This window comes from Dipodomys merriami, unplaced genomic scaffold, assembly GCF_024711535.1.
Source record: "Dipodomys merriami isolate MVZ:Mamm:240054 unplaced genomic scaffold, mDipMer1.0.p SCAF_39, whole genome shotgun sequence".
Lineage (NCBI taxonomy): Eukaryota > Metazoa > Chordata > Mammalia > Rodentia > Heteromyidae > Dipodomys > Dipodomys merriami.
In genome coordinates, this window is record NW_027205492.1 from 12,726,601 (window position 1) to 12,749,444 (window position 22,844).

The window sequence follows — 22,844 nt, forward strand, 5'->3', positions numbered from 1 at the left end:
AAACCAGGACTCAAAGTCAGTGTCTGACACTTTTGCTCTTTGGCTGAGCCACACCTCCAACCCCTACTTCATATATTCTAGAAGGTTGCTTTCCCTGTCTTAGAAACTGTGCATCTACTCTTTCCCTTTTTCTTTGACATCCATCTTAGAAACTTAAATATTTGTTGTAGAATTCTATTCATCAGCCACTGTCTTTTTTTTCTTTTTAAACAAAAATCACTTCTTTCTGTTTTCTCTACTCAACCTGGTAGATATGCAAACTTACCAAGTTGGAGAAGGCGCCTGTATTTAACACAGTTCAGAATGTTCAAGGCAGAGTAAATATAAAGGGATTTCATACCTTTACAATCAGAATATCAAGCCTACGTAAGGTTCACAACAGTCAACTAGCTAGCATTTCACCTAACGCATTGAAATGGAAACTTTAAAATACAGGCAATAGAAGATTAGTTGGAAACTTTACATTACCCTGTTCTAGGGCGCCTCCCAGAGGCCAGAGTCAAATGACAATGAATTTGAGTTCCTGTAGGTTTTTGACTTTGGGGATGACTTAGATTGTGACTGGTGCATGGAGATTAGATGTCTCCCTAAGTTTTATGTCAAACTCCTCTGTGTGGTTCAGACATATGGCAGCATCTTAACAAAACCTAGCCTGGCAGTATGAATGCTCTCTCCTTACTCGGGCAGTTGGCTCAGGCTGATCTTTGGCATTTCAGAGATGCACTTTCACCAGTGTGCTGACATCATACTAGAACTCCCATGGTTTGGTGTCGAGTTTGCCCTGCCCTTTCCTTTTGCCAGATTCTCTGGGAAGTCTGCTTCCTTCATGAGTAATTGCTCACCCCGCACCTTAGATTAGAGCGAGGAAGCCATGGAAAGCCTTGCCCTGGGGTCTTCATTTCTTCCATAGGTGAATGAAGGGATAGTTGTCCAGTCTTGTATTTCTTGGTGTTAGGTCATTGTAACCCTGGAATAAAAATAGGTATAATTAGTATGTTACAGTTAGACTCTGCATTGCTAGCTTTGTGCCGTCACCTCTAATAATACCAATTTTGGTGACACATTTCCTAGAATCCAGGCTTGCTTCAATGGCTGACATCAAAAGCCAAACTGTAGGGCAGACTTGTTTGCTTCTTGATTAGATCTTTTCTTTCCCCCACTTGCCTAGATATTGCAGGGCCATCTTGATTTTCTGGTTCTATTATCATGGAACTATGATTCTATTCTCCCCCGAGGTGGACATTTTTGCTGATGGCTGTGCACACATGGTCTTCTGGGCCCCTGGCAAAGGCTCTTCTTTCCTGGCTGGCTCTCCAGTTGCCACCCGTCAACCGGGAAAAGTTTTGAGTTAGGCGTCACAGTTCAGCCAAGCTGGGCTTGCCACCAGTACACCTGTCCCGGGAGCCAGTGTCCAAAATTGGACCCCATGGGACAACAGCTGTCGCATTATTTCAGCATGAGCCATCCGGTATTTAATGTTTCTTAGGAAAAAGTTCAATCATTCCAAGTTGCTACTGTTCACCTGTTAACCCTTGAGGGAGTTCTTGGGACCCACAATTTGTTTGACTTTAGTTACAATGTATTCTTCCCAAGACCTACCTTTGGCAAAGCGATTTCTTACAAAATGGAGAGGGGACTACAACAGCCAAGGCTTCTTTTCCTCCCACAGCCTCGGCCTTCCAGAGGAAGAAATAAGATGGTCTGCTCTCTCCATTTCATTTCCATTTCACACGCAGGGGGCAGGTCCTGCTTTCTGACTTTCATTTCTTTCCTTCCCATGGTAATTTTTAAATCAGCCTGTCATCCTCAGCAAATCTTAATTCACAATTAAGTGCTGGGAAAAACAAGTTCATCATCACAAGATCTCATCATTTTATGTAAATGTTCTCTAAAAGCAACACACATTTTTAATATGCCTTCCTGATAGCTACACCTTCTAGTCACCTGGGTCTTATCTTAGGAAATGAATTGACCACCTGCAATTAATCCATGTAGTACAAATAATTTGAAAGCTCAGTAGTCTGCCTTCTGAAAAAAAGGCTATATTTAAGGTTTTTTAAACTAAGTTTGCTTTGTGTTCTTTGTACAGCCAGTGGCATGCTTTCACCTTTTTTTTTTTCTTCTGTAATTAGCAGAAAAGGAGCCATAATCTGAGAAGGTAGTAGAGACTTAGAGCAACTGTAAAAAAGAAAAGGAAAAAAAAGAATGTTCCAGAAAATGGGCTAAGGCAGCTGTTTGCAGAGACCCCAGGACGTAGCTATGGAGTGTATAGTTCATCAAAGCATCTTTTCATCCAGTTCTCAGACTGGTTGCAAAGGTTTGATGCTTTTCCTGAACTTCCAGGCATCCACTGAGACCTCCAAAGGGCGCCATGCATCCAGGCTCTTTGTGGGGCCATTCTCATGGATTCCTCTTCCCCCACGTTGTCCCAAGAGATGCAAAGCGCATTTTGGTTTAGGAAAATTAGCTTCCATGCTATAGCTTGGCAGAGCCCATTCATGTGATCGGACTGGGTGAGGATGTCCATTTCTAGGAGCTCCATTGACTTCATTGATATTGAGATCCAGAGGCAAACGTGCTCCCTTGCTTGTGAGCTTGGCGTTCAGTGTATAGTTCCCTGTGTCTGCTGCTGCTGTGCTCTGGGCAGGGATCACCCTTTTGGGTCTGCTGTGACTCTGGTTCTCCCTCTCCCTCCTCTACTGTCCAAACTGCTTTATTCAGGCAGAGTCAAAACAAGGCCAATATGCAGTGTGTACAGGACTTAGGCTTCAAAAGGAAGACAGTTCATACACTTGGTCTCCTCCCTTTTGAGGTAGATGGTGGCTTTGTTAAAAGTTGTGGTCCCTTCTCCATCAAGGAGATGGTGAGAGAAGTCTTAGAATTGGGCTTCGTTGGGCTTCGAAGACCCTAAGGCTGCTGTCAGGTGGGACCTGCCCTTGATGGAGTTTGTGTTCGTGAAGGTCAAAGAATGAGAGCGTATTCTAATTTACAGACATGATTTGAAGATTGGCCGGTAGATATTAAATATGGTAACTGAATACAGTTAATTCTTCAGTGTTTGCATTTGAGTCTTCTGAATTGAGTTAGGATCACGTTTAGTTTGGAGCTTGGTTAGGGTTGTTTTTGTTTGAGATGACTAACTAGTGAATATGACAAGAAAAAAAATGCCTTAAGTGAGATCACTACATTAAAGAACTGAAGTAACAGACTTTCTTATAGAGATTAACTGGGACCAGAACAGTAGGCACTGTAAAACAAAAAACAAAAAAACCTGCTTGCTTCTGCAGTATAGCAACAGGCTTCAAATAATGTGGATTTGCAGTAAGGGTTTCAGTCATTCTCATTAATTAAAGTATAGAACACTCTTTGAAGACAGACGGCCCAGAGGAAGCACTAAATACTATTATTTAAACTTACAGCTAAAGTTTCTATTTCAGTGGAGGCCTATTTATTGTTTCCTTGGTATTAAAATAATATTGTAATTATATTTTATAGACTCTTAGAGAAGAACTTATAACAGTTCTCCTCTCCTTCCCCCATTAATGAAAGGCCAGGGAGAACACTCTTGTCCAAAAACCAAGTGACATCATCCAGCATAAATATTTTCAAGATTCCAAGCTGTAGCAATTCTGCTTCCTCTGAGAGCAGACAAGGCAAAGAACACAAACTCCATCCACAAATGCAAAGCACACAAGACCACAGAATCCAAACTCTGACATCTACTGTCATACAAAATAGAATAGACCTGTCTCTGCGAGGTGGGTGACCCATCTCTTACATTGTGACATTAGGTGACTTAGTGTGTTAGTTTGGGAGTGTGTTTCTTCCCAGAATGAAGCATGTCCCTTGAGCAGGGGTACCTACTCTTAGCATTTTATATCAGAGGTGTTCTGGTCCTTTGTGCCTCTCAGGAGCCTCAAGCCTCCCTAACCTCTATCTCTCCCCAAGTGAAATGAGGGGCCCCTTCCATTGGAAAACCCTCCTCTGGTCTAGCACATTCCAAGAATTATGCTAATAGATTGTTGTTCTCTCAAGAAACATACACTAGGCCATTTTAATGGCAATAGCTATTAAAATAAATTACTAATTCATATAACAAGGTCACACATGGGAAGCTCCAAACCTGAACAGCTTTTTACTTTTCTTTCCAACAACTTTTAGGGCTCGAGTAGGTCAAATACTAGGCCAAAAAATTGTAGGTGGTGTCAACTCACCGTACCAATTAAATAAACTCTCTTCTTTCACTTTGTGGCAAATGAAAACAGAAAACCGAGCAGGTCACAAGCCAGCTTGTGTTTCAGAGCTCCTGGTGTCATTTGCTTACCCGTAAACCCTCAAGTCCACCTGCCACCATGTATTTACAAAGTAAATGCTGTATTTGTCCATCATAGTTAGTCATAATAAAATATAGGCAAAACTTACATTTAAAAAAAAAACCACTTTTTTTTTTGAAGGATGGTCTTCTGCTAGGTTTGGAGTTGAAAGGAGGAAAGTCTGACCTTGAGTTACACATTTCTAGTGCCGTGGTCCCAACTGTGCCTTCTAGAATGTGTGTCCATGTATGCTATGGGATAGTTTCACTCCTACTAAAGATGAAGTGTGGTTTGTCTAAAAGGGGGAGGCAGTAGCTCAACTTCAGGCTTCCAAATAAGGAGACTCTTCATTATATTCATTTATACTGTGTAGCTACTGGCTGTAACAAGGTTACTATTTACCTTATACCTTTTAAATACAATGTATGTGTGCTTTGCCACTTTAGCAGCAGGAAGGAAGAGACTTGAACAAATGGAATGTAACAAAGAAAAACAAATCTTCTAAGGCTTTACTTTTAAAAAGAATGACAGTAGATGGATTTCAACTAGAAATTTTTGTTTACTATGTAAAAAAAAAATTTTGTTTACTATGAGACCTAGACCTTGTCTTCAAGAAGGTGCTAATTGGGCTGGGGAATGAAAGTGAGTCATGATCTGTCCAAGTATCCTCGAAATTGAAATCATGATTGGGGGCGGCTTTGCCGACACATTTTCCTATGAGCACGTTTGGATCAGTTATATTTATATATTTATCCACTCTGTTGAAGTGAAAAGTATTAACCTAAAACTTAGTTCTTTTTTCCTTTCTTTTCTTTCTCTCTTACTTTCTTTTTTCTTTCTTTCTCTTTTTCTTTCCTTCCTTTTTCATCTCTTTTTCCTTTCTTTCTGTCTTTCCTTTCTTTGTAAAGTTTACTTTTGTGAAGAAGTGAGGTTTTCATTAGAATGGAACAAACTTGGCCTGCATCTGGGAGGAGAAGCAACAATTTTTGGGTTCTTTGACAGTCAGAGACAGGCAGCTGAGTCGGGGCTGGGAAGGCCCGCTGGGAGGGACAGGCAGCTGCTAGCGCGGGCTGCCGCTTCCTATTTCCAAGAATTCTGGAGTTTCTTTGCATAGCTCTGGGTTTTCCTTCCAGTCCCATTAAAAAATATATATCCTTGTAGAATAGGGATAGAGAAGAAAAATTATATGTGACATCTTCATCTGTCTTTTTCTGACTTTGAAATGAGCAAATGAGAGGAGCTGGTGGGCTCATGGGCTCGGCGAGTATCCGCCGAGTATACCTGTACCTTTGGGGACTGTTGGATATGTTTATGCTTACTGAGGTTGACTTTCTTTTACTTCCCGCCCCCCACCCCCAAGCCAAGTTTGGTGAAGTGGTGAAGTTTGTGTAGAAGTGAAAGTTAGAGTTGGGAGAGTTGGTGACAACTTTGCAGCTCTGAGCATCGGGGCCCGGAGGCTCCTGTTCCCCTTCAAGGCAGGCGCCGTGGCGTGGCTTCGACCCTGCAGTACCTTGCTTGCCTGGACACAGGGTGTTGCAGGCCCAGTTAGGGAATGAATGAATGAATGAATGACTTCTACCTAGCAAGTGACCCCGGGGAAAGTGGCCGAGAACTTTGTGTCCCCGTCCGGATCCCAGTGCTCTCTGCCATCTCCTAGTGTGGGGGTTTCATTGTCTGGGGGTTTTTTTTGGGGGGGGGGGAGTCGCATTTGAGTTTTGAAACAATCCTCAAACAAGTTCATGTTCAATAAACTAGTTTTACTTTTGTTCTAGAAGCGCCTGACTCGCCCCATGGCGCCCAGCTCGGGCCCCACGCCTCGTCCCACCTCGGGAGAACTCCGCAGGCACGCACCCACCGGCCACCCTGGCCAAGGCTCCATGCATCGCGTGCCACCGCCTCGTCTGGAGACACGAGTTGTGCGCGCCCGAAGATCTGACCGCGAGTCCTCGGCTTGTGGCCGCCAACACCCGCGCGGCAGGCGGGCGCGCGCCGCGGGCAGGGGGGGTGGGCGCGGGGCCGCGTGCGTGCGCTCTCGGGGAGGCTGGAGGTGAGGAGGCGCACAGCAGGGGTAAGCGCCGCCGCCGTCGCACACTTTGCACGCCGCCCAGGGCTACACCAACTCGCAGAAAATTGGGAGGCAGGTCTGGGGGGCGGGGTCGGGCGCCCACCGTCTTGGGCGCGCCCGCGCCCCCCGCCACGCGGCCGCCTGCGCCCCCTGCCCACACCTGCACAGTCCCCGCCCTGGCCCGCGCCCCCCGGCCGCGCGGCGGCCCCCTCGGGTGCGTCCTCGGCGGGCCGATTTTTCGCGCTTCCCCTTCGCTTTATAGGGGCCGCTCGCTTTGGGTCGGTCCTCTGAAGAGGCTGGGGCGTCATCAGGCCGGGTAGAAAGCGCCGTTCCCCGGCGGGGACGCTCAGTCGCGTTGGCACCGCGGAGCGGGCTGCGTCCGGTGGCTGGCCCGGCGCGGCGCTCGCTGGCTCGCTCGCTCCTCGCGCTCGGGGCTCGGGGCTGCGGCACCGGCTGGAGCGAACCCCGGGTCCCGCTCGCTCGCGGGGCGCGGGGCAGCGGCGGGCGGCCGGCGGGCAGGCAGGCGGGCAGTGCCTTGCGTGTGAGTGGACCCCACTCACATGTAAGTCGGGGAGCGCAGGAGGCGCCGGGCGCCCCGGCGGGCGGGCAGGAGCCGGGCCGGGCCGGGCTGGGCAGGGGCGCCCCGGCGCCGCTGCCCTGTCCCGGCCGCTCCAGGCGAGCCCCCCAACTCTCTTCTCTTTTTCTCTTTTTTCTCCCCTCCGTCGGCGTGCCCCAGAACTAAAGCCAGGAGCGCCGAGGGTAACCGCACACTCGCGCCATCGCGCCTTTGCCTTTTCTCTTTTGAGTTGGTTGACATTTCTCGGTGCTTTTTGGTGTCTCGTGGCCGTCGGTGCTTTTTGGTTCCTCCTCGCCCCCTTTTCCTTTGCTCACCCCTGTTGGACGCTAACTCTTAGGCAGCCGGCCCGGCGACCCACCCCGAGCCCCGGGCGCCCGCGCTCGGGACACCGCCTCTCCGCGACCACCCCGGGACCGGCGGCGGCAGCAGCGGCGGCGGTGCAGCAGCGGGGACCGCAGCCCGAGCTTCCCGCCCGACACGGGGCGCACCGGGGCCGGACAGCCCGAGGCCGGGGGCAAGCCGAGCTCCCGGGCCAGGCGCGAGCCGAGCTCCTCCAGGTGGCCGGGTCACCATGCTGAAGATGGCCATGAAGATCAAAGCCAGGGTGGTGGACAGCGAGAAGAAGACGGCCGCGGCGGCTGCGGAGGTGGCTGCCGAAGCTGCCGCGGCGGCTGCGGCGCTGGCCGGCCAGCACGAGCCGCCCGCCCCACGGAAGAGCGGGGCCGCCGCCAAGCCCGCCAAGCCCGCCGTCAAGCCCGCGAAGACCGCGCGGGACGCTCCCGCCGAGAAGGTGCTGAGCGACAAGGAGCGCCGCAAGATGGAGAAGAAGCGCCTGGAGCAGCGGAGGAAGGAAGAGAAGAAGAGGGAGAAGGAGATGAAGAAGTTGGAGAAGATGCTGAAGAAGAGGACCAAGATGCCCCAAGTCCAGGCGGAGGCCCGAGGCCCCGGGGCAGACGAGGAAGAGGAGGAGGAGGACGCCGTCGACGGGGAAGGCGCCACCGCCGCGGGCGCCGCGGAGGGCGCCGCCGGGGTCGGCGGGGGCGCCGCCGGCGGGGGCGCGAGTAGGGCCTGGGCCGCGTGGGACACGGACTCGGGGGACGAGGACGACGCCTACTACGCCGCCCCGCGCATCGGGGGCATCGTGTGGCGCCCCGGGCCACTCAAGGCCGGCGCGCTGAGCGCCCACCTGCCCCTCGTGGTGTTCCTGGTGTTCTCCGTGCGCAGCCCCTCGTGGGTGCTCAACTTCCTGCTGCAGAAGCGCACGGAGCAGGGCCGCGGCTGCGGCTTCGTGTTCGGGGCGACCTGCTGCTTCCGCGTGTTCCTGGGCTGCGCCTTCTTCTCCTTCCTGAGTGGCCGCTCCAGGCGCCGGGGCCGGGGGCGCGGGCGCACCGGGGCGCAGGGCGCCCGGCGCCGGGGGCGCGACGAGAGGCTCATCTAGGCCAGCCCCCCCTACCCCTACCCCTCCACCATCGCCATCGCCACCACCACCACCACCACCACCACCACCAGACACCAGACACCACCATCGCTGTGTAGTGTGGCGTGTTGTGCGTACTCGTGTGTGTGTGCGGACACGTTTTCCTTTTCGGTTGCTCTGTGCTGTGGCTCGTGCCGGCCTGGCTTTCTCTCCCCGCTCCCCGCTCTCTGGCTCTCTCTGGCTCGCCCTCTCTCTCCTTTTCGAAATTTTCCGAAGTCCGGGCTCAGGCTCGCGCTCCCTCCCCTTCCGCCCACCCCGGCCCCTTGGCGGCGCCCGCGGGAGGAGGGGGAGCGCCGGCCCCGGGGGCCGCGGGGTGACACCCGGCCCGGGGGTGGAGCATTGGCGTCGTGCGAGGGGTCGTGGCTGGCGGGGAGCCGCCCCCTCTCCCCCCGCTGCCGGGCCCCGCGCCCAACTTAGGGGGGTGGGGGGGCGGCTCCCCGGCCCGGCCCGGCCCGGGCGCGGGGACCCCCCTTCCCCGGGCACCCGGGGGGGCCATCTCCCGCCGCCGGCGCCCGCCCTCCTCCCCGCCGCCGCCGCGGCCGCTCCTCAGCCTCCACCTCCTCCTCCTCCTCCTCCTTCTTCCTCCCCCCTCGCCGCCGTCGCCTCCGCCTCCCCCCGCCTCCCCCCGCCCGCCGCGGCGCTTTTGGTTCGGGGCGGCGGCGGGCCCCGGGCCGAGGCAATAAGAGCGGCAGCGGCGGCCGCGGCGGCAGCAGCTCCCGCAGCTCCTGCTCTGGTCTGCCTCGGCCCGGCGGCGGCCATCAGTCCCCTCGGCTCCGGCTCGAGGGGCGGGGAGCTGTCCGACCGACGCCACCCTCCCCTTCGCGCCGGCCCGCGCGCTCCGCGGCCCGCGCCCCGTAGTCCGCCCCGCGCGCTCCTCTCCGAGGAGCCGAGCCCGCGCCCGGCCCGCCCGCCCGGCGCTGCCCCGGCCCGCCCGGCCCTCGTCAGGCCGCCCGCGCCCGGCCCCGCCGCCGCCGCCGCAGCCCGGCCGCGCCCCGCCGCCGCCGCCGCCGCCATGGGCTGCCTCGGAAACAGCAAGACCGAGGACCAGCGCAACGAGGAGAAGGCGCAGCGCGAGGCCAACAAGAAGATCGAGAAGCAGCTGCAGAAGGACAAGCAGGTCTACCGGGCCACGCACCGCCTGCTGCTGCTGGGTAAGGGCAGGGCGGGGGGCGCCGGCCCCGGCCCGGCCCGGGGGCCCCGCGGGGCCCCCCGCGGGCCGCGCGCGCCGAGCCCGCCCCCCGCCCCGGGCGCGCGCTCCCGGCCCGCCGCCCGTTCGCGCGGGGCTCCGTCCGCGGGGGGCGAGGCCGGAAGGGGGACCCCGGGGGGCAGATTCGGCCGGGAGGGGGGCGGGGGGCGCTTAAAATGGGGCTGGGGGGGGCCCGGCGGCGCGGACGCGGCTCCCGGCCCGGCCCGCCCGCCTCCCGCCGTCTCCGGCCCCCTCTCGCCCTCCCCCCCCTCGTCTCTCTCGTCTCGCTCTCGGTCTTTTCGCGAGGCCTACACGACGCCAGGGCTTTGGGGTGCGTGTGGGGGAGGGGTACGGGGACGGGGAGGCCCGCGGGGACCCTGAGACCGCGACTTAGCTCGGGTTTGGGGGGACAGGAAGTGGGGCGGCGGGCCGAGGGAGGGGGACCCGCCTCCGTAGGGTGTGTGACTGGGGCCGAGGGACGGGGGCAGAGGGCGGGCGGCGCACGGTGCGTTGGGGGGCCTCGCCCGGGGGCGGCTGCGGCGGGGGAAGTGGCCGCGCGGGTGACATCAGCCCCCCGAGAGAGGACGGCGCGGTAAAGGTGGTGCAGTGGGGGAGGGGCGGGCCGTCGTGGCGCCGGGGGGGGGGGGGCGGGGGGCGGCGGCCGCCGCTCGGTGCGTCTCGGGCAGGACCCGGCTGTGTGCGAAGCAGACGTGTCCTGGGCCAGGCCTGGCCGTGGAAGGAAGAGAAGGAGAATCAAATAAAATCAGTCCAACAAAACGAAAAGGAAAGCCCGCACGCAGAGGGCCGGGGGGGCAGTGACACGTCATTTCACCGTGTGACCTTTTTTCCCCTTCTAGACCTGCAGGCTTTTTGAAAAGCAGAGGAGAGCATTAATTGTAGCCGCTGACCCCCGCCCGCGCGGGAGCGCGCGCGCGCACCCGTGCCACACACCATTCACACACACACATCTTCCTGTTAGTGTGCCACACGGAGAGTGCCTGGCGAAAAAAGAAAAAAAAAAAAAGACATTCACAAATCAGATCTGGAAAATGACATTTGTCTGTAAATGGCTTCTGGGTCTGGAAATGGCGTTTTAGAAATCTTGTCCTTTCCAAGGTGGGAGGGCGGCCCGAGCCCGAAGGAAGACTTCCCAGGTGGGGGGGCCAGGAAAGACATTAATTAGAGTTGTTGGTCAAGTGACATTTGGTTGTTTGGTTTTTCTTCTCTTTTTTTCCACTGCTGTTTCTCCTCTTTGGCCAAAAAAAGGGGGGGAGGGGGCCCTTAACTGTGAGGAGATGGCCTTTACCCCTTTTTTCTTTAGGTGCTGCTTTGGGAAAAAACAAAAGCATAAAGACTTGTCAAAATTACCAAAAGAATGACACAAACACTAATTAGAATGGAAGTTTTCCACTTCCTTGGTAATTGGCTATCTGAATAAATTCGTGAATTTGCTAGGCTAAGTCCTAGTTCGTGGTCACTTTTCAACCAAATAGCTTAATTATCAAGAAAAAAAAATGTGAAAGGCTTGTTTTTTCCTTCTGGTGGTGCTTGGCTTGGTGTTTGTGGATGGGTCAAGTCTTTGTTCTCCTGGGTCCAGATTTATGAATGCAGGAAATTAATAATTAAGTGAAAATAAGTCTCGTTGGTGTTTATGCATTTACAATCCCACTAATTAAATGGTATATATATGGAGATCCTTGTCTAAAACTTCTAAAGTAGAATTATGCTATGTGAATATCAATGTGCATATGATTTGATTTCAAAGTGCAACCTGGAGAAGTCTAGAACCTTCCCTGGGAATGTTAACTTGCTTTATGAATTCTAATTTAAGTCAGGTGTGATGCTAATGACACCTTTAAGTTACCAACACCTTTTGTGTCTCCACTTAATTTGGGACCTCTACTCAAAACACATGAGAACCTAGCTGGGGGTCTCATCATTCTAAGGTACCCTAGCCTCTATGGCTGCATTTTGTCACAATTTATTAATAGCCTCTGGCACAAGAATCGGCAGCCCAAGCCAGTGGCAACATTTTGTATTCCTAATGGTTGATCTCACCGAATAATAATCCCCCCTCCCCAATGGAAACATCTTTATGCCCCAAGTCCTCCTCCCCCATCTTAATTTAATGACTGAATTACCAAACTACCAAAAAAAATTTTTTTTAATCTTAGTTTTCAGCCTAGTTGTCTAATTTCATAAATGTGGAAACTGAGGCACAGATCTATTTGTGTCTGTAAAACACAGGTGTGGCACATTTTAATACTTCTGCATGCAGAATATTAAAGATCCTGATCAATATTCCACATTCTTTTTGTGGAATTTCCAATTGTGCCTTCTGTATTTTAATTTGCAAGCGTTACACTCATTAAGATAGACTGTTTGCTTTGAAATCAATGTTTCTATGCAAACTAACTTTAACTTTTACAGATATTGATTACAGGCTTGTGAAAAGGCAGGAAGAGGAGGAATGCTTTGCTATTTGGGCATTAAAACAACAATTAATACAATTCCAAGTTTAGGGGAAAAGAGGGAGTAAATCCATACTGCTTGTGTGTGGGAGGAGGGCAAGGAAAAACTATTCACATAGGGAATGAATATTTGTGGTACAGTACATTTACCCCCCCCCCAAAAAAATGCAAAATAGTAGCAATCCTCCCTCTAGCTTGCTGGAAATGTTTTTTTCCCCCATAAAATGTTATTATTTACTAATTATCAAATGAAAGATGAATTAAAATGGAGGCTTATGTTTCTTCCTACTCTTTTAGTTTGGAGGGGCTTAGAATCTTTTAAATTCAATGGTTTCCAGGAATATTTATCTTAATTATAAAGTCTTTTCTTCTGCCTTACTGTTGTTACAGCTTTTATCTAATGCTAATCTGGTCTCAAGTGCTCTATTGATATTAAATTGTGTTGTTTTTTTGAGGTGACAGATAATTGATGGTCTTCCATTTTCCTCTGCCACATGGTTGTTGTATCCTGAGACAGTTTATCTTTAGAAATCTACAGTTTGCTGGGGCAGGAGTGTGAATAAGTAGCTAGAATGTAATATTGAGCACATAGGGGTGGATTTTAAGTAGCCCAGGGGTGGGGGGACCCGCGGGGCGGCTGCTGCATTGTGCGAATGTTTGGGGAGCAGGCCTGCATGGCTACGCGCTGGGGGAAACTGCAGTGTCTGGGCATTGTTTGCGAATCCTGGGTATTTTAACCACAGAACATCTGACAAACAGTGAATTATATGTGGCTCTGTACGTTGGTGTGTAGGTTTTACAAGTGAACGCTCACATTTCAAGGCTCCACTTCTCAGTTTTAATCAGTTCTCCCCCTCAAATGACAAAATTGCGTCATATCTTCTCTTTACCCCTATCTCCAACACCCCACAAAACTGAACATGGCATCCAAAAGAGGAAAAGAAATACCTTTAAAACAAAAAAACGCAGAACCTCTTTAATTCTTGTTTGTTATTCTGATGGTGAAATACTACAGGTAGACACTGAGTTGGAAATGTTTCATTTGTTTTCTCTGCGTCGAAATTGCAAGTCTGTCTTGTGTTTGTTGTATGTTGCTTCTATGGAAGAAAAAAAAAAAAAAAAAGAAGCCACGGACAGCAGCTCTCTCCCTGCCAAAGCCTGGGAGGCGCCTCTTTCTTAACCTGAGCCTTACTCTCGTCCTCTAGGTGCTGGAGAGTCTGGGAAAAGCACCATCGTGAAGCAGATGAGGATTCTGCATGTTAATGGGTTTAATGGAGAGTAAGTGTCAAGTCTGTGTCAGGGTGCTCACGAAGAAGGAGTGACAAACTTGATACTAACCTTTAGGGAGTATAGCTAGGTACGGGGGAGTTGGGCTGCTAATTTTCACTTATTTTTCCCCCTAATTTACACATTAGAAAAGCGTGGGGGCAAGCTCTTGGGAGCACGCCCCCCCCATTTTAAGCTTGGGCAGTACTAACAGTCTCCTATCCCCAGGAAACAGTGCCTGGTTGCAGAGGACACTTCACCAGCTCTTGGCCAGGTGACAGCGTCTGGAGGCCAGGTCCTCTGCGGCAGACTCCAGCTTTCTGCTGCAGTGAGATTCCAACATGGCTGACTCGGCCTTGGCCACCCCTGGTGGGGCCGGGGCTGACTGTGGCCGCGCCGGCGGGCGGGCCGGCCAGCGGGAAGCGCAGGGGAAGGGTACAGGCCGGCCCTCGCCTAGTGATGGCAGGCCTCGTGCACAGTTTTTCTTTGATTTTGGGGAGCCCCCTTTTGAATTAACATTATGCATAATTGTTTTCCCTTATTTAAAAACTAATGCTCCTGCCTAAAGAAGTGAAAGGGAAGAGCTGAAATAAGGAAAAGACTGGGTTAAGAGGCTCCTGGCTAGTTCAAGGGGCTTTTTTGCCTTTGAAATGTCCTTCTACGCCTCGTGGCACCGGACAGTGTGGCAGCACCGCAGACACAGCGAGAGAGCACGTGTGTGCCTTACAGATGTAAGATGAGTAGGGGTCCCGCTTTCCGTGAAGAATGCAAAGGGAATGTCGTTAGTAAATTGGGGGATTTGCCTCCCCGTTCCCCATCCGTCATTCTCCAAAGCTAATCCCCAGTGACTAACCTTAGAGGGCAGCCCCCCCCCACCCCACCACCCAGTCGGCAGCGACAAGCCCATTCAGAAGGAAGGTTGCCCCTCGGCCCATTCCTTTCAGTGCAGAAAGGGTAAATGGAGTCATGGCAGCAGTTCATGGAAAATTCTAGAATTTGTTAGATCCAAGAATTGGGGGGGGCGGGGTGAAAAAGATTACATCATCCACACAAATGGTCAGTTTAGTTGAATTTTTAAAATATTTTTATCTCTAATTCACAAATATTAATTAGTATGCAGAAGGCCAGGGCTAGTTAGCTTATCCATTTTATGAATGACTTATAAGTTATCACTAGGCACCATGTTCAATTAAGGAAGTCACCTTCACCTGTTCCTGATATCCCCTTGCCAGCGGTCACGGTCATCCTCTCATTAAGCAAAAAGAACCAGAAAATGTAGCATAAATTTTCTCCCCAACATTGTGGGGGTGCCTCTTCATGAGGCTAGTCAAGCAAAAATAATTTGACCATGCACCCTCTAGATAAAATATTTTGGTTAAAGTTGGACATGGCTAGCATTTTTAAAAGATGCAGCAGCCAGTGTTTCCCATAGCTGGAGTCAGAGGGAGGCAAAGCCATCCTTGAAAGTAATGCACCTTTAAGCTTTGACCTCCAGCTTACCCTCAGATCTTAAAGAAAGGGTTCTCCTGAACGAGCCTCTGAGGGTTCTAAACCAGAACTTCTCTTTTCTCATTTTCTCTTTGAAAAGAGTAAGGTCCATTTCCAGTTTGCCTCCTCGCACCTCTAAGGATATTACATTTAGCCTGCAAAAATGACATACGGAGGAAGGGAGGGGTCTAGGTACCTTATTTTTACCTAGCATAGCTCAGCTGCCTCCCTCTCACTGTAGTATTTATTACAACAAATGCTGTTCCCTCCCGAGAGGAATTCCTGTGGAATAGTGACTCTAAAAGATGGCTGCCCCAGCTCTGGCCCCCCCCCCACCATCTTGCCCGCCAGCAATGCATTTTCTTAATTTTTAATTGAGCTAATTAAATTTGCCTTAACTGTCCATAGGCTGCCACCACTGTTACATGTTTTAAGAGTACCATCCTATTCATTTGACCTTCAGAAACAAAAGAGGTCGAATATGAGATTTTTTTTTTTCTTAACTCAGATCTAACTCTTCCTCCCAATTTAATTCGAGGGGCAGGGAGAGACAGCCTCAGCCTTGGTTGATCTAATCAACTAAGCTACCCTGCCCCCCTTCCACCTTCCAAAGGAGGAGCAGGTAACTGCTGACTCGGAAGATCAGATTTGGGTGTTTGGATTTTTTTTTTCCTCCCAGACATTGTTCTAAGTGACATTTTTATGAGGACAAGTTATTAGTAAAAACAATGTATAGGTAGGTTTCCCCCAAAGAAAGAAGGGACGCCATTAACTTTACATCAGGAAGTCGGGACAAAAAGGCTCCCATCTAGGCCTTTGCTCGGTACAGCATTGTGAAGATTCTGACCTGGGAGAATTTGGAGCCTCTTGCGCAGCCATATTCTCCAAAGAATTGTGAGATAAATCACTGCTTTACCTCCCTAATGCATGTACATTTAGTGAAAGCACAAGAAAATAATTATCCGTCCCTCCCGTATCGGACCAGAGTCTCCAGAGGGCTCCGTTAATACAGCAGCAGAGGTGTGGAATTCTTCCCCTACGGCCCCGCAGTCTCTGTAGACATTCTGACTTAGCCAGAGAGGCGACCTAAGCATTAACGGGAGGATGGCGCGCGAAGTGTTGCATTTGCTCTTGGCTGGTTGCTTCTCGAGTGTGGAGAGGCTGTGTGGGGTTTGTGTGAATTGCGGTGCCTTGCAGATTAGGTGAGCTTTCAATCTCTCTTTAAAAGGGGCGGCGAAGAGGACCCGCAGGCTGCAAGGAGCAACAGCGATGGGTAGGCACATCCAAAAACAGAAAAGTTTCTTAACAAGACACACACGAAGCTCATACTGGGAAACTTGACGACACAGACCCAGGGAGGGAAGAATCATTTAAGGGCCATCAGCCATCTTGCTATATGCATTTGTAAACAGCACATCAACCATTTCTTAACAAGTAAAGTGCAAAACATGATTTCTTTTTTCTTGGCCGGGCCTAAAATGTAACTCGATCCAGCTGGGGGAAAAGTTACAGCTTTCAGTTCTAGACGATCATTTAAAACAATTTTGAGAACTGATATTTCCCTACATGGCTCACCCACCCCCCAGTTCTCTGATTGAATCAACTACTTGGTTTTTAAAACTACTAAACTTTGTCCTCCCAGTGGTTGGTCCTGTTTTGAAATTCAGACCTCTTTCAGAATATCCCCCCCCTCATTAAAATATGCAGTGCCTCATGGTTCTTGTAAGCCATGGCACCTGGGGGTGGGTCATTGTTAAGAATCATCTGGAAGCCCTGGGCCTTTGATTGCTAGCACTTTACATCAGCTGATACATGTCATTGCTGTCCATCTCAAGCTGCCATTGCTTCCTCATCGCGCCCGTGTACACGCACATGTCCACACGCACACGCATGCCAGGGAACCCATTCCAGCTCTGCTTGTGCACTCTGCATGCAGGGACGGAGCAGCTGTTTCTCATGAGAACACACAGCCTTTGACCTAGCCTAGGGCATCTCCAAGAAATAGCTTCTGTAGCCAGAGAGGGGAGGGGCAAAGGCTATGGGATGGGGACAAAGTTACTGACACGTGTTTGTTCATCTGTTTCTTTTAGAATGTATCACCCCTAGATGATGGCTACAGTTTCTCAACTTCCCAACCATGTCCATATCACACTTTGCATGCTGGAATTGTTCGGTCTTTAGCAACTCCTAATAAGAATACTATTCTGTTCCCTGAGGGAGGGGGGGGGAGGGGGGGAGGGGGGAGGAGGGATGGGCCCCTACCCTATTTACCTATGACCTAACCTTTAAGGATAAGTGAAAAAGCAAAAAGCAAGAACAAAAAACAAAAAAAAAAAAAACAAAAAAAATCAGAAAAAGCAAAAATCCAAAAAAAAAAAAAAAAAAAACCAACCCCAAATCATACACACATGCCATAAAACCCTACCCCAAACCCAAAAACCCACCCACAAAAACTAGAAAGAGATCCTTGATTGGCAAATCTAGTAGAACAGAAATCTAAAAGGCATCTATACAAAAGATGAGTGATTGACAAAGTACTGTACCAAAAGCTGGCATCCGAAACAATGGCAAGCCCTTACTGATGAGCGACCCTACAGTGTACTAGATGTTGTGCTAAAACCTCGGACCCCACTAACACCTTTTCTGCACGTCTTTCTGTGACTGTTCTACAAGTAAAAACTAAGGATTAACAATCGTGATAAATAAAAATTCTCTGCATGTTTCAGCAATTCCTGTATCCTGCGTCTGTCTTCTGTCTTCTCTTCTTTTGTCTGTCTGTCCCCACAAGCACAAAGACCAAGTGTAGAGCAGAAACTATAATGACCACAGTCTTCCCCTGCCACTAACTGAGCGGGGGAGGGGAGACAGGGCATGTCAATATATTAATCCCACTAATACCCTTCATATATTCTGGAGGAGGAAGGGAGGGAGGAGGGGCAGCAGTACCCCCAAACTTCTTCCAGCTCCAGTCCCAGCCCTAGTCAATTAGAAGTCTGGCAAATGGCATATATTTTGCCTTTGTTGCATAGTTCAGAGACATCTACAGAGTTTTCCCTGGATTTCACAATCATTGTTAAATTAATTAAGCTGCAGTTCCAATTGAGGTGAACCTGCCAGCCCCCAGTACGACATCTCCATCTACATAGTAATTGCTTCAATGGAAGAGTTTTATGTTTTAGTATGACACACCCGAATTAGACTTTAGATTTCTATTTTAGCTGTTTTATACTTGATATACTCCCACACCTATCCGCATGCGTAGATGAATACTGAACACGTTCTCAAAATATCCGTATTTTAAGACTGGAAGTTTTCCAATTATCATACTACTACTTAGACCAAAATATCAAGCTGAATGAAAGAATCTCACTTCTGGAAATACTTTTCTCTCGAATGTGGAGCTGGGTATTGAGTTCCCAGTCATACCTCAGTTTTCTATGAAACCTTAAAAACAGACTTGGGGCTCCCTGGGCCAAAGACATGGGCCCCCTTTTAGTGGCAGGGGTGGGTTTGTCACAGGAGGTTCTGGGGAAATTCAGAAATCGAGGCTGAACACTGGGGCCATAAGATAGGAGTCCTTTTCATTGTAACTCCCAAATGACTGAGTTCAGTCTACCATCTGGAGATGACATAATGTCAGAGATCAGTGTCCTCCTCATGCCCCAAGTGGAACAGTTCTACTAGGCCAGGGCTCTGCGTCATGAGCCCTTTCCACAACAGGTTTATAGGCCTGGGTGGCCCGAAACTCCTTTCAGATGGGTACCCCTTCCCAGGCTTACCTCCACTCCTGGGACTCCCCAAATGTCCTTAGTTGAGAGTGCTTTAAACAGTCCTGAGTTTGGTACATCTGCCCCCCTCCCCAGGACGAGGTGCCCCCTGAACTTTGCCACTCCTTATCTGATGGGAAAGATGGTGTCCAAGGAGTCAGTCCATGAGTTCAGGCTCAGCCCTTTTAAAAAACAAGGGCCTGCTAAAATCCTGGCAGAGGGAGGACCTGTTGGCAGGTGCACACACCCCTTCCCCCCCCCCCAGCCTCCCCACAGCAGTAGCTGCCCTGCCTGGCTGCGGTTGCTGTCCATCCTCCTTTGCATCTCCTTGGCCTTAGTTTTCTGTCCTCTACCCTGCAGGGCTCATTTAATTTATTATTGCCCTACTGTGACTAGCGGGGCTGGGAGAATACTAAGAAAACAATCCCCAGAGGTGTGCCCCATTATTAGCAAGCATCATTGTTAGGTCTGTCTCTGTAACTAACTCAGCCTCAGTTTCCCCTTCTGGGGCGGGGCTAGAATGCCTTCCTAACCCTTCACATGTGATGTGTCCTGTCCTGGGGTCCAGCTGTGCTGTGTGTGCTGGCTCCTTCACCCCACTAAAAACAGACGTCATGCGGCGTGCAAACACACACCTTGGGCTAGACAAGACACAGAGTCTGTAACCCCATATAAGGAGGGGGCTCTGTCCCCTCCCCCCCATACCTGTGCCTGTCATGAAGGCAGATTCAGAAAGTCCTGCAGTATCTGGGTCCCTATGATGTGATGTAAGAACATTCTCTCCAGGGACCCTAGCAACCAAAGGTCATGGCCTTTACTGTGGGACCAGTGATGGTATCTGCATACAGGTGATTCCAGAGTGACATCATGAGCCCTGCTGTATGCTGTACTACACGGAAAGCCAGGGAAAAGCAACAAAACCTCTAGTCTGCCACGGGGACCTGACCCCACCCTCATCAGTAGTGGGAAGGCAGGGTCTTAATTTTATTCCTGTTCTCATTGGTGTGCATTAACACGGCAAACTAGAAATACTGCCAGCTGCAGCACCCAGAACATCATCTCCCTGTGACAGCCATAGGTTCTTAAATAAATAATAAATACATAAGTGGGCCACAAATAAATACATGAAGGTGCAGTGCCCTGGAGGCTGCAGTTAACACCATCACTGCCACTGGCTGGCTCTCGGTATGCAAATTAGCAACCCAGAGAGTCTCAAACCTCATCTACCTTGTTATCACCCCTAACCCCACCCCTACTCCACCCCCCAAGTGCTGCTGAGGGTCAGGTAGAAGCCCCCTCAGAAGGGGACCTCCCTCCCATCCAATGACATCACATCAGGAAGAGCAGATGAGCCAGGTGCAGCTTCTGGTACAGTTGTCATGATCTCAGGGCCAATTTGCTAATCTGCTCCCCACTCCCTCCCCCCCAAAAATCAGGCATGTCTGCAAGACATGTTTGGGAGGCTGTAATTGATCCGGGTGCCTCCAATCCACACAGATCGGAACCCACAACTCCTTGAAGAACAGAATACTATGCTTTTTAGTTGTCGAACCTTGATTAGTGACATTCCCAGGTGACAGGGTGCAATATGATTTTCTTTTCTTTTCAATTCCACTGTAGTGAGAAGGCCACCAAAGTGCAGGACATCAAAAACAACCTGAAGGAGGCGATTGAAGTATGTGCCCAGCCCCTGCGCGCTCTGTCTTTAGTCCCTCCCCGCCCCCACACTGTGCGTCCCCCTGACCAACTGACAATCATTTCAGACCATTGTGGCCGCGATGAGCAACCTGGTGCCCCCTGTGGAGCTGGCCAACCCTGAGAACCAGTTCAGAGTGGACTACATTCTGAGCGTGATGAACGTGCCTGACTTTGACTTCCCACCTGTAAGCCACACCCCTCTCCTGGGTAGCACTGCCCCTCCCACCTCTGCCATAAATGACACGACCCTCTCCCCCTGACCCTGGGACAAGGGGCATCATGATACTCAGACTTAATAGGTTGATTCCATACAGAACTGTAACCAACGAAAGGCATCAGGGCTTGGTTCAAGGTGGATGAATCCTGTCACCCCTTGTAAATCTTAGCCACTCCACACGTAGCCATTACACTTTGTAGTCCAGTTCTCACTTGGTTTGATTGTAGATTTTTATGAAGGGAAAAAAAGCCCCTAAATTCTGACTGTTTCGTTTGTCCCTCCTCCATAGTAGGGTGAAGTAAACTGCATGTTAAACATGGCACTCAATACTGAAAGCCCAGGGAGATGTCATGGGATGCTAGTAAACGCTGTGCCCATGGGGGACAATCTTAACCTTAATCCTTTACCTTCTGACCTTGATGAAGGTTTTCCTAAAGTCAGTCCTTCCTTAAGGACAAATGAAAACCTTTTCTCACTGTTTAAAATTACCAAAGAAATACCTATAGGATAATCAACGTAGACATCAAAAGTGAGCAGAGCATTATGGAAAATAAGGCCTTCTGCTCTATACCCTGGACAAGGGTGCATGGTAAACAGTTGACAAACACCTATCGGCTTCTTCATAAAGGACTTTTTAAGGAATGTAGAGCTGCTCAAACCCAAGCATATACATTTGGGCCCCTTTATGGGGGGAAAAGGGTTTATAAGAGGGGGACCAGGAAGCAGGGTAGAAAGACATGCCTAGGCCTAGGAGGAAGAGATTTGTCTCCAGCTGAAACAATGAGTTATTGTTGCCTTTCGTGGGAATTCTGTTTGTGTATTTTTAAACAAATTTGGCTGCAAACTTCTCAGGGAAATTATCTGAGTACATAAATTTTTCTTTAAATTAGCAGTTAATGAAAACAAATTCAAGACACGGCCTTTCTCATTCTGTATCCATAATGGGACACAATAAAATTTCAGACTGTTACTGCAAATACAACCACATAGTCACCTGTCCCAGTGCTACAGGTCCCTCCACCTCCCAATACCTGAACTTTTTATGTTCCTACTTGCAGTTCACCAGCATCATTTTAGTTAAAATTCATACTTTCCTAGAAGGAAAATTAGCCCAGCACCTTTGACCTATAGAGTTTCTTTTGTTTTCACAGGCTGAATTATTTATTGCCATATTCTCCTAATATTGATATCCTTCCTATATAAACTTCTGCAATAATAAGTAAATAACTTAGTAGTTTACCCCTTCTCACCCCCCACACCCAACAAATAACAGAAAAAGCTTCCTAAGACCAGTAGTTCATCATGGAAGGAACATGGGAATGAAACAGCCTTGTGAGCATTCACTTGCCAGATGCCCTCACCCTTTGGAACCCCATAGTTCAAGTAACAGTGTTTCTGATTTGGTGTATGCTCACGACTTCCTCTAAACGTTCTTTCTTGCTTCCCTTTCAGGAATTCTATGAGCATGCCAAGGCTCTGTGGGAGGACGAGGGAGTGCGTGCCTGCTACGAGCGCTCCAATGAGTACCAGCTGATTGACTGTGCCCAGTAGTGAGTAGCCTCGCTGCCCCCCCCATCCCACTAGCAGTGAGAGTGTTCCGATCTGATGCACTTATTTCACAACCCACGATTGCACTTTTTAGAACAGTGGCACTCTTTGATAGGAACAATTAATACCTGTTACTTGCAACAAAATGATGCTCATAATGAATGAGCTCAAAGTAATTAATTGCAATGAATGACCTGAGAGAAACAGCAGTTCTCACACTTAGGGAAATGTAAAACGATTCTAGTTCATTGCTGGGATTTAAAAACCTAGTGGAGAAGAGCGGGAGAGATAAAAACACATAGGCAACTCAGTACAGGATGGGGTATTTCCAAACTGAAGTGTTACCTGGGAGGAGGCCAGGTGAGGCCTGCAGGGACAATGGAAGACACCTTACTCTGACACCAGCTGTAGACGTAGGCCAGCTCACTGAAGAGTTGCTGTAACCAAGAAGGCAAAAAAAGATTGAAAGAACAGATTTTTAGTTCATGCCTCTAACCTGATACCTGAGCTACTACACACCTTTCCCTAGGGATCCCTGACACCCTTCCCCATCTCTTCAAGGGACATCACTGCCCTGCTGCGAACGTGCCTTTTAAATACTTTACAACCTCCCTCATCCTGTATACAGGGAAGCAAGCATATGGTGGTCTGAGCCATTAAAAAAAATGTGTTTGCTGATGCCATCCTGAGGTACAAAGCAACTTGCTGAGCAACTCCAGGGGAGGTGTCTGGAGAGGAGGAGGAGGAGAGGGGGGCATTGGAGCTTATCTC

At 50.0% G+C, this 22,844-nt stretch overlaps 1 protein-coding gene across 7 annotated transcripts in view; it reads left to right on the forward strand.

Annotated features, from left to right (window-relative positions):
* The window catches only part of LOC138805308 (guanine nucleotide-binding protein G(s) subunit alpha), a 60,917-nt gene that overhangs the window by 34,876 nt on the left and 3,197 nt on the right, over positions 1-22,844 (forward strand). For 3 of the 7 annotated variants that reach the window (XM_069990082.1, XM_069990075.1, XM_069990077.1), the window contains 5 exons: positions 13,295-13,367; positions 16,072-16,116; positions 20,231-20,285; positions 20,374-20,493; positions 21,978-22,075. In XM_069990082.1, coding sequence (XP_069846183.1) covers positions 13,295-13,367; positions 16,072-16,116; positions 20,231-20,285; positions 20,374-20,493; positions 21,978-22,075 — 391 coding nt within the window. Of the gene's footprint in view, positions 1-9,397; positions 9,584-13,294; positions 13,368-16,071; positions 16,117-20,227; positions 20,286-20,373; positions 20,494-21,977; positions 22,076-22,844 lie in introns of those variants that run through there. The other 4 variants (XM_069990078.1, XM_069990079.1, XM_069990081.1 and 1 more) reach the window with 4 other exon arrangements.